General features: G+C 28.2%; 1 protein-coding gene across 1 annotated transcript; it reads left to right on the top strand.

The window, feature by feature from the left end:
- Positions 1 to 271: 271 nt before the first annotated feature.
- Positions 272 to 10,065, top strand: LOC112602260 (the record flags this gene model as incomplete). Its single annotated transcript, XM_025350241.1, has 6 exons — positions 272 to 439; positions 1,207 to 1,404; positions 2,250 to 2,389; positions 2,462 to 2,593; positions 3,222 to 3,290; positions 9,201 to 10,065. Coding segments are annotated over 6 exons (866 nt in total), but the record flags the coding sequence as incomplete, so codon positions are not given.
- Positions 10,066 to 12,991: the final 2,926 nt, after the last annotated feature.

Below are 12,991 nucleotides of genomic sequence, written 5' to 3'. Positions count from 1 at the left end.
ACGATACGTAATGTAGTTTTCGTAATATATATAGATTCATTGATTAGACCAATACAACTCTGATCAGCATCATTCTTTGTTTGGAGTTATTTATCTTTGATTTAATATTAAACATAAAATTACACTTAACTTATCAATGATGAGAAACATCCAACACCCACTAAACAGCAGAATAATTAACAGCATATTTATTTTTTTTTAATATTAAAAATAATTATATTTTCTCCTTATGTATTTTTGGATTTAATCAATATGTATACATGTTTTTAAGATGAGTGGCCAAGCGAAATAACTTGTGTTATAGCTGGAAGTGCTTGGGGCAGTTCTTATAAATTCAATATAGCCGAATTACCAGCTGGTTGTGATATATTTGTTATTGGTCAATATGCTTTTGATAGGGATAATGGTATTGATGTCCATACAACAAAGGAGAATAATGGTAATAATTATAAACAACTTAAATACACAATCATTTAGTAGTTAGACTAACTAACAAATGTCCATTATACTTATAAAAACAAACAAATAAGCTATTTTCGAAGACATTTTGTTTGGATATTAATACATATAAAAATTAAAGAGCACTTATATAAAATTATTTTCAACATATTTAAACCGGAAAATATATAAATATTTTCAGGATCTAAAACAGAGTTATGCTTTAAAATCTTTTGGCATTAATTAAATATAAAATAATGAAGTAGGTATAGACTAAAGAGAAGTGAATGATGTACTAAAACGTTATAGGGTGATGTACACGCTATAACTAATCTCATGATGGTTAAAGTTAACGAATAATAAATTAATAATTCATCATTTAAAATTAATTTTTCAATATTTATCAACACTTGTAACTTGTAAGTGGCTTAAATAATTAGCAACAGCTAAAGAAAATATTACAAGTGCGTGCATTCAAAAAAGATATTTAAAACAAAAAAATAACAAATGAATTATGAATTATGATCAATTGATAAATATTGTTATATGATGTATCATTTCTGCAGGTAAGCCATTAACCTATTAATAATTGATTAAAGATATGGAAAAGATACCGATGGTTCGTGGTAACATAAAAATTAATACAGTAGTTTCTTATATCAAAGCGCTATAATTTAGAACTATTAAAAACATATAAATTCATTATTTATAAATATAATTCATACTAAAATATTGTGTCTTAATATATTAAAATGTGTATGTTTAAAGATATAATAAAATCCTTGCATGAAGCTAACAAGATTGTTTATTTAATACTTGGATTCGTTAATAAAACAGACTGGCCCTCAATATTTGCTCCTAAGGACGAAGAACAATATAAGAAAGAAAAAATGGGTCCGTTAATCAGTTTTTTGAATGATTTTAATATTAGTGGTCTTCTCATGAATATAAGAAAGATTTATGTGAGTAAAATAGATGATAGTTGAATTAAACAATAGTTTTAAAATTCTTATATTATTATAATTATATATGATTTGATTTTGAAGATGTAAAAATTCTTAAATTTTCAACGAGAATACAAATACCCTGATTATTATGATCAAATTGATTTCAGTTGACTAATATAGGGGCGGTGAAAAAAGTTGTAAATTCCCAGAACTTTCTTTTATAAATAGTATTTGTAAAACAGTTCATTTTTATAATAATACATAAAATACCCGAAAATTAAAATTAAGTTTTTCATCAATTTTCGAAAGGTTCTTTTATAAGATTATTATTAAATCAGAACATACATATTTCTAAGTTATATTTACCAGTGTTATGAAATAATCTTTAAAATATAATATGATTTTGAAATTTTGGTATTTGAGTTTAACTATTATACTATTATAATTCTCTGATCACATGTAACAATTAACAACAGCCATGTTTAAATGTCTTGTGACACTTAGCAATATAATTCTAACTCATTGTTAAAAAATCTAATCATCAGAGCATAAAATAAATTATAACTTAAAAAAGTTAAAGTATAACATTATATTAGTATCGTTTTGATTGACTGGTATAATTTTGTGAAGGATGTCATGGAAAATTTTCCTCAAAAAATAAGTACATTTATTAGTCAAGTCAAACAACAAGTAAAACATAAAATAAAAATTGGTTTAATCATAGATGGGATGACCTATAAAAACTTTAATAATAATTCAGGTAAGAAAATTATACTTATATAAATTTTTCAGAGGACAATAATTTATTGTTATTCTTTATGTTTATGTAAATTATTTCTTTATATTCCAATTATGTTCTTTAAGGTTTTGATTTTACAATAACAAATAAAGAGTTGGATATTTATTTAATTGACATACAAAAATTAAACGATTTTTGTGATTCAGATGTTAAAAAATATGGTATGACTCCAATCAAAAGTCCAACTCCTAATATGACGAGTATGGTTGGTATTTGTTCTTAAAAATAGTAAAATGTTTCATTTTAAAAATATTACATTATTTACGAAATATTTCAGGAACAAGTGACTTCAGCTGTAACTGGTTCAACAATGGATAAGTTGAAAATTTATGCTATGTTAAAGTGTCATGTAAGAATTCCAAATGGTCAACCGAAAATAAATAATAAGCTAATTACGTCGTATTCTACGGTATGATTAATTTTATATTTAGATATAAGAGCTTAAGAATCAACTTTACTTACTTAGAATTATTGTTTATATAAATATTTAATTTTTTTTTATACTAATATAACAATACCAAATTATGAAACATGATAAGGACATTGTTTTGCACCCGTAAAAAAAGATATGGAAAAAAATATTCTATAACTATTCATTAAAAAAATAACAATTTCACACTTTTAAAATAATTTTTGAAAAATTTGTTGTTTTTTTTTTTTGGATGAAAAAGAAATTGATGATTAGTTTTAATAATAATTTAAGTTTAGATGAAGTGGACTTAAATATTTTGAAGTATTACTGTGTCCTTTAACTGATTATATACTTAAGAGAAAGAAAAATTTTTATGTAAAAATATATACAGTCTTTACGTTTGTTTTATACAATTTAAATTAAGAAAATTAAATTAGCAATCCTTTTTTATCAAACTTCATATAGCAATAAAACGTGAAAACACTTAACATACTAATTCGAATTCACAGATAACAGTTTATTTTTAGTGAAATATATTTTTAGCAAGGTTAAAATATGTCTTTGTCTTTAAATTTTATGTTTTTGTGTTTTTACACTGAAAATCTATGTTTTGTTTTTATTTCAGTATTGTAGCACCAATACACCACAGTCATCTCTCTGGTGTCAGGATCGTTCACAGTTTTCATTTGACCAAGTAAATAATTTTAAATCTTATTTAATCTCCGATTATAGAACGGGATTTAATCATATAAAGGCAGACAAATCCGATACACACATATTATATTAAGACGGATGACAGGATATGAAACAGTATAAAATGTATATGCGAAAAACTAAGAGTGATATGTAATAATATGTACTCTAGGGATGAAAATATAATATACAGCTGGAGATGTTTTTAACTAAAACCTATATAACCTTAACTAACCGATCGTACCTTAAGAGGCCGCAATAGTTTAAGTGAAATTCATACAACGCTCCAGAGATGGCGTTGTGCGCCGTATTGTCGCCGTCGCGACAGTCTGTAACCACGCCCATTATTTCCGCCACGGGATTCTCGCAGTGTATTTACGTGATATAAAGAAGCTCGTTGTAACAAAAATCTCGATATAACGAATAAAACTGTCGGTCCTTTGAAAATTTTGCGATATAACGAATCATTTAGTGTCCTCGATATAACGAAGTTTTTTTAACCAAAGCTCTCGCTATGTAACATATTTTCACAATTTTGGAGCTTGATATTACGAATTTTACGAGTTTCGACTATGTACAATTATCATACGATAGGATAAAATGCATGACGTCGTTATTGTATAAGATACTATTATTAGCCACTACTAGCTTACTATTACGGTGTTTGTTTCGGCGATTATCACGCGATAACATAAATGTCTCTACAACGTTTGATCACATTTTAAAATTATACAATTGTAAGCGCAAATGGCTATACACCAAAAAAAATAAAATAACATAAAAAAATAAATAAATACGTATTGATATAATAAAATAAAATGTAATAAACAATAATTCATATTTACTATGTATGTATGTAATTATCCTCAAAAAAACTACTTTGGAGAAGTAAAAAAGGCTTTCTGTGTGTAAGTTGAAGAGATTGGGAGAAAATATAGAACTTTGGTGTTAATAAAGATTAAAGATGTAAAATCAATCTCAAAGTTCTGTTTCTTGTTCAACTGTACAAACATTGAAAAAAAATATTAGCACAGAACAGCGTGAATTACAGTTTGTCAATAAAAATTCGAATCAGACAGATTAACTCGTAAACAAGTCGACAATTTCAATTTATGGCTAATTCATCATAATTGTACGCCGTTCTGTGCTAATATTTTTTTCAATGTTTGTACAGTTGTACATCTTGAAATTTTTTTTTGAATAAGATATTTTTTCAAGTTGAGGCACATAATTTGGGTATTGATTTCACTTCTTTATTAGTACCAAAGTTCTATCTTTTCTCCCAATCTCTTCAACTTACGCACAGAAAGCCTTTTTTACTCCTCCGAAGTAGTTTTTTTGAGGATTTCAATTATTTTTCTGAAGCGCGTTTTACTGTAGTATCTCAGGACAATGTAATTATTTTGCTTCGAATACTAAAATGTGGGCGTTTTGGAATTCTGGGGCCTCTAATGTATTTTCGTGATTTGGTTTTTTATTTGTACCCAGTTAGTTTTGTTCTCCCTGATCATTATGCTGTATCTGCCAGATTTAAGATTATTCTCGTAGAAAATGCAGCTGTGTAGCTTATAGAAGCGATTGTGAATTTTCAGTACAAACGTTGGCAAAGCCTTTATTTTGTAATTACAGAATATAATAAAATCCCCGGGATTGCTAATATAGGAGTTTTCCAACTGTAATTGAATAATCAAAACTTTGTTAGTAATTTTTGGATCAAACCTGAACATTATGAGTTGTATCCTTGTTACAACTTAAACATCTAGTCCAGGTTTTTTTAATTGAACGTTCAAAATCCATAAGTGTTTTTAACTCATACGTTATTTTCGAATCATTTTTTATGGCTACTCGCATAATATTTGATTGAAATTCTTGGACATTTTTATAAGAACATAAAATGCAAGTTTTAATATAAACACCTTTGAACGTAACGATATCATTAAATTGATTACTTTTATTCAAAATTGATTGTAATTAATATTACAATATAACATAAGGAGTTGCACCGCACGTAGCTGTTGTTTTGTAACAATAAATCGCGTAAAATAACACGTACAAATATACATTGCACGAGACCTCAGTATCGCAACAACGCAAGTACGTAAAAATATTTTATTATAATATAATTTATATAATCTATATATTATAAATTATAATATAAAATAATCCTGCAAACGTAAAACGTACCTGCTAATTTCAATCATACGAATTTGTGAAAGCATACGAATTGAGACAGTAAAATTTACAAATCGTGGTATGTTCCACGGCGTTCGCAGAGTGAATAAAATAGGCATAGAATAGAATAGAAGACAAGACTAGCTACGCGTAGTATACTATACTAGCGCCTAGCTGTTGTTGTGGGTAAGGCCATCCGAAGGGAGAGGCCGTGGAGGGCCACCCTCCCCCCCCGCTAATTAAGATATAACTTAATTTTTATTGCATTTATTTGCATTTTATAAAGCGTCTTGGAGGGTGATAAGGAGGACTTAACAGCAATTGCCCCCCCACCACTTCGCAGAGCGAGCGCCTTAGTTAAAGAGCTCTCAAAAATAAGTCTCAATCATGAACTGCCCATTAATAATTTTATTGACGACGCGACCAAAACACGATTGAAGTCTAGAAAACCGACACCAAAAACAGCTAAGGACCTAATCGATGCAAACTTCGACATGATGACGCAATGGGAACAAACGTGGGCAGCCGTGGCAGAGAACGACAACATCCTATGTAACATATCACCAGGACATATACCCACAGGATTTGACCTACAGCGAAATCTGTGGTGCACACTTAATAGAATACGAACCTCACACGGTAGATGTGCAGATTCCTTGCACAAATGGGGCATGAGAGACTCACCAAAATGTGATTGTGGAGCAGAGAAGCAGACCATCTATCACATAGCATTTGTATGTCCCATACACGCCTACCAAGGTCCCAGAATCGACTGCCTCACAACCCCTCCAAAATTTATTAAATGGCTGGAGGAACTAGAACTAGATCTCTAATACCTTATCGTTACCTTATTAATATTACTCATATTTTCTCTTTTTTTACTTGTTTATTTTTATTTTATTCATCTTTTATATTATATTAATTAATTAAATTTACTGTACGTTACCATATTATAATTCTAATGCATGTAACCACAAACCATACGCTAAAAAAAAAAAAAAAAAAAAAAAAAAAAGGAGGACTGATAACTGATAAGGTGACACTTGCAATATAAAAATAAAAAAATAATTTTTTACGATGTGATATAAAAAAACAATTTATGGTGAGTGTATTATTTTTCGCTGGCCCCCCTGAGAAAAATTTCTGCGGGTGTCCTTGGTTGTGGGTGAGGTTCGCGGTACGGTAGCGACCGGCGCGTGGCGGTTGCTACGGCGTCGGAAGCGGAAGTTTGGGCGGCCGCGTCTCGCCGTACGACGACGGAACGAAAGAAAAAGACTCACAAAACTGCAGTTTTTTAGCTTTGTCTCTCTCGCACTCCGCATTCAACCAACGCGTGCGAGTGAGAGGATCCGAGCGCCGAGACGAAACTTAATGTAATACAATAGTCTCGCTATCGGTTGTATCGGTGTTACTTATGCACAAAAAGGAGTCTCTAGCGAGACTCTTCGATAATAATACTTAATCTAATAAAATATAAATTTTGAATATCTTTTTGAAATCTTGTTAAAATTAATTTTATTGAATTCTTCTTTCGATATAACGAACTTTTGATATATCGAACTTCTTCCTTGGTCCCTTAAAATTTGTTACCTATATCGCGAGTTGCAGGGGTGTCCTCAAGGGGGGAGGGGGCGAATGGAGCAGTCGCCACCTCCATGACCTCTATTTTCTTTCTTAAAATATTCATAATTTATATTGAAATATAGTAATTGGTGTATTTTCATATATATATAGGTGATGTATGAAGTTCGCCCCCCTCCCTATAAATGGGTTTAGGGACGCCACTGCCGAGTTGACTGTGTGTATATATATATTATGTAGTATACAGTAGCGCAAATAATCGTATTTTTAACGAAAAAATTCGGCGTGCTCGACTAATTTATAAAAGTTTCTGATCGCATAAATATGTGTACCAGTACATTTTAAAGACTTTTACAATTTTAACCACGTGACTTAATTTACATTTTAACACAATTACTTTTTAAAATACACATATCTCGTCAAACGTTGTGTAACTGTAGATTATTCGTTATAGTGATAGTGATTATGACATTGCGTACATCGTAAACTATGCGCACCACGCATTGATAAATTAATTTTTTAATGATTACTTATACTATATGTATAAATTATTATAAATTTATCCAATTTGGTGCATATTCAAAAAAAATAACAAATTTTTTTTAGGCAAATTCTAAATTGTCCCATGACCTGGTAGAAATAATAACTATCCTTATTAAGAGACATTTTTCCATTTACTAATTCTACATAAAGAAGCTAAAAAAAAATAAAAATAAATGAATAATTATAGTTTTTTACAATTATTTACTTATACATGTCATCATTTATAAGTAAATTACCACTAACTTTTTTATTGTCTATGGCTTCTTTTATATTACTTGTATTTTTAGCAGCATAAGGACATTTCATTTTCACAACAGCTTTATTTTCAATTACACCATCTATAAAAAATATAATTACCAGCTCTCCGAGTCACTGAATCCATCTAACTTAAAAAATATTTTAGAATTTATCCACAACTCAAAATTAATAAACAAAATTTAAAAATTATCTATTTCACCACATATCCATGTATCATATAATGTTAAGTACGTAAATTAATGTTGTATATAATAATGTAACCTATAACTTAACCTGTAATTTATGTCAGTCCAATGGCCTCAGCTGCCGCGGACTTAATTTAATAAAAAAAAAAAAAAAAAAAAAAATATAATTATTATTATTAAATGAAGATATTTATAATACAATTATACTCGGCGAAGTTCCAAGAAATGGTATTTCGTAATCCACAAAAAACCCACAAGAATCTATACTTTTTTTAATATATTGGAAGCTTGAATTAGTGCTTCTGATTCAAACTTTTTCCCATATTCCATTTATTTAAAATTTTGAAACTGTTTACCATATAATAATGTATACATTGTATTTTTGCATGATGTTAACCTCATTTTACACATTTTTCCAATGTTGGACGCGGTAAGACGATATCTTTTTTCATTAGACCATTGTTGGCAATTCCTTTGATTTCATGTATTTGCTTCTAACTTTTGATATTCCTCAATATTTAATTTTGATTGTGAAATGAATTGTTCCTTTTTAATTTATAATTCTTCATTACTTAGTACATCGTTGTCTTGTAAGGGTTTATCCAGTGGCATAACTATAAAATTCTAGCCCATGTGCAATATTATTTTATGGCCCCTAAAAATCGTTATAAGAATAAAATTAGACAGTTACACGTACCTATATAAAAAATGTGTAATTATATTATGTATTATAATATATATAATTCATAAAATATATCATAATTAATTAAATTATACTCATACATGAAATAAATGACATAATAATAATATGTGTTAACAAGAAATAATTTATAAATTACGTTGTCAACATTTCAAATATATTTATAACGTAAATGGTTTTTTTCTTGCCTTAAAATCAGCAAATTGTCTTATAAATCCGTTTATATCCATTTGTTCAGCTTCTTCAGCTTCAATGGCTAAAATTGATAATTCATTGAGGCATTCTTGTTAATGTGTGGATCTCAAATAATTTTTTATTATTTTCATTTTCGAAAATGGTCTATAAATATAAAATTAATTTAATTAAATTTTAACAAATCTATTACAGTGACTCACTCTACTTACTCTAATTTGCAACAAAATTGTAATAATTTTTACAGCATGTTGAAATATTTTTTTCTTATTTATTTTAGGGGGCTTTTGCAAAAAAGAACTACAAAGGAATAGTTATAAATATTCTTGATGGAGATGATTTCAATTCCAGTTGTGGTTGTGGACTATTTCCAGTAACAAACGCAATGATTAGTGGATGGAAATCAACTCCTCTCACACCGTGTCCCAGATTAGATTAAACAGAACAGACTAATATGGGAAAAATTAAATTATATCTTTTAAACTATACCTATAGTATACAGTAATAATAATTTATAAATATTTATCAATATTCTCACTAAATGGCCTAAATATATGTGTTTAAATCATTAAAAATAATAATGTTTGTTACTACTACTATTGTAATGTGTATTTCTGTTCAAAAATTATCACTTTTATCAATTTATGAATTATAATATCAACACCTAATCAGAAAATTAAAATATTAAATTGCTTACACGAAACATGTATATAGTATCATATTTTACGAATTGAATAACTACCGTTTGTGTATGAAAATTAATATACAATTAATTAGTACATTTACATCTCTAGAAACTACAATATTTGTCCCTGATTCATAGTAACTAAATAGCCTCTATAGGACCCCATGAGAACATAATTTTATTGTTTAAATATTAGTTAAGTTACAGATTAATATATAAGTTTTATAATTATATGATGATAATATGTGTAGCCATCACTTTTCGGAACAGATAAAATACATAAATACTCAACTTTAAAGTGATTTAAACTTTTCTGTTAGTTAATTGGATTAACGGTTGAAAAAAAAGTTTTGATAATAATAAAACTCTACCTATCCCTCTTTTCAAAAAAAAAAAAAAAATTCTCAATATTAGCTTTTGCCCTTTGGTGTGAGGTTTCATCAGATAAATATTGTTAATTAGATTTTAGAAGTTCTTTCTACCTTTTATTTTTCGAAAAATACAACCAAATATTTCTCAAAATAATTTCTATTGAATGACATACCTACTATTTTTTTAAACCATACATGTAATTATAACAATGTACTACATATTACAAAAATAAATCTGGAATACGAGTAAACTTAAAACAAGTAACAAATTTGTGTAAAAAACTTCTTTTACTTTTTATTGTACTTATCTGTATGTATTTTTTAATTATTTTAATATCTGACATTATTTGTAGAAACTATTTGTATCAAAAAAGTTTATATAAAAAAAAATAAATAAATATTTTACATTGGTTGTTATGGCTTTAAGATAAATATTTTATCATGAAACCATTGTTCACTAATAAAAATGAACAGTTATTGAATGATCCCTGATTAAATTTTAATCTAAGTGCATCATGGAGATAATACCATAGTTTTAAAATTTAAATGATAGTTTTATCCTCAGATAATAATAATAATAATAATTAATAATATGATGACAATAACGATAACAGAATATAATGATAAAAAATTATAACAATTATTATAATCGAGCAATTGTCATGGTTATCAGCGGTCGAAGACGATGTAGGTACATACCGATGCAGCCCACGAGGATACTTATTCATTCGCTGGGCAAGACGGGCACAAAACGTGTACAAAAGGTGACAGCGACACCCGAACGTCCCGAACGCAAACACCGCCGACCAACCGAAAAAACTCGGCAGAACGACTCACCGTGGTATGGCAACGCACAAAGACCGAAATCAAATCATACGCACCGAAATGGCGAACCAAACGACGTGTTGCACACTGCAACAGTACGGGCCAAGGTGTTTTAGATAACCTAACCTCGGCTTATATTAATATAAGCTATTATATTATATACTATTATAATTAACAAATTGTGTTTCTGACCAATGATCATACATTTTATTTGAGTAACCACACTATTCCGTCGTATTCCTAATTTAAATTGTTATTCTTTGTTTGAATATTTTATTTCCTTATATTTTAACTTACAACTTTTTTTAAATAAAAATGTTAATTTTATGTTATACTTATTATATAGCGAAATTCACACAAAGGTATTACCTATACGAAACAAATAACCAATATAGGAATCGTTGACCTAATTCCGCGAGAGCATCATTCTAATTTTCCTTTTACAAGTGTATACCATGTTTTTATTTTAAATATTTGATTAAATCTAAACTTGTTATTTTAAGTAAATAAAAGTACTACAGGTATATCTATAATATAATAATGGTATCAAATAATAATGAAATAAATGTAAATGTTTGGTTAAAGCATGCTTGATGCTAATAGGCTATTACATTTATTTTTCCATTTTCTAACAGCTGTGACAAAGAATATTATTGGCATCGATGCAATATCAAAGAAATCGTTAATATCTATAAAAATAAAAATATTATTATTATTTCTAGTCTCGTTGATTAGGTACAACTACTAAACACAGAGACATAATACTATAATAATTAATAATATTAATACAATATTTAGTCACAAATATAAATGAAAATTACCTAATTATTACCTATAAACAAATAATGATTATACTGATTTTAGTTCAATATGTAAACATATTGCGCGATAGCTAAACTTAAAGCCTTGCTGTAAATCACTATTTATTTAATTTGCACTATGCTTCAAACAAATTAAATTGTTACCAGTAGGTACCAATGATAGCAATTTTCATGTAATCAGCGATTACGTTATACCTCGAACATAATGCATATTATTTTCGAGGTATTACTACGTAAATAATTTTAACAAACACATAGAATGTTATGTTTATTGTTGGAAGAATGAAGAATTAAACTTATATATTCATTGTTAAATGGTTAAATAATAATTTTACAAATTAAAACATACAATTGAACATCTGTGATGTATATTTAATACATTGAATATATAAATATATTTATTTAAAATATATAAATATTATGCTATGAAATTATATAGCACATGATTTAGTGTAACTTATTTTAAACAAACGATTTATAAAGTAATTATGACTTGTCAAAGTTTACTTAAGGCCTTTATACACAATAGGCAATAGTTCGTGCGCGACGCGATTTTAAATCGCAACAAACGTTCATTTAAAATTAAACAAATTGTATTACCAGACCATTCACACTATGTAAGCAGTAATACAACTCGCATCGTCTCAATCGATCGCACATACTTAAATTTGGCGAACATTCGCGGCGATTTAAAATCCATCCGCACGCGAATTATTCGCCTAATAGGGGGTCTACCCATTAAACATCAACAATTTACACGTTGAGTACTGCAAATATTAACTATAACTCTGTTGATTTATTCCACATTAATTATACCCATTAAAAATAACACCCATTCTTTATTATTAATATATGTAATTATTATGTATAGTATTATGTCTCTTGTGTTTAGTTTTTCATATGGCGCTTATGGGAGTAGGCCTGAAGGCTCCAGGTAGTTCAGACGACGCCTATTTGGCAGAAATTTAGTAAGCACCCGTAGTTTCGCTGTGCCCGAGAGTTTAGTAGTTGTACCTAATCAACGAGACCACTAGAAATAACAGAAATAATAATATATTTTTTTTTTTTTATAGATATTAACGATTTCATTGAACTATGCCCATAATATTCTTTATTCACCTTTGATCAACTAAATAAAATTCCATAACCTAACCGTCCCAACCTAGATTTGATATTATTTCTTTAGATTTTCCTTAAAAATCCCATCCTTTTTCTTTCTATCTTTTTTTCAACATGATAAATTCTTTTTAAAAATGATTATTTTAGTTAAATTTGTTCTTTCCAATTTAACTATATCAATTTGGTTTCACATACAATTTACTACACACGGAGAATGTTTGAGCAATACAACTGAACGAAGTACATCAGA

Source organism: Melanaphis sacchari, unplaced genomic scaffold (assembly GCF_002803265.2).
Source record: "Melanaphis sacchari strain LSU unplaced genomic scaffold, SCAv2.0 Contig1039_pilon_pilon, whole genome shotgun sequence".
NCBI lineage: Eukaryota > Metazoa > Arthropoda > Insecta > Hemiptera > Aphididae > Melanaphis > Melanaphis sacchari.
The sequence above is the reverse complement of the archived record's forward strand: the minus strand, read 5'-3'. Positions and strand labels throughout refer to the sequence as shown.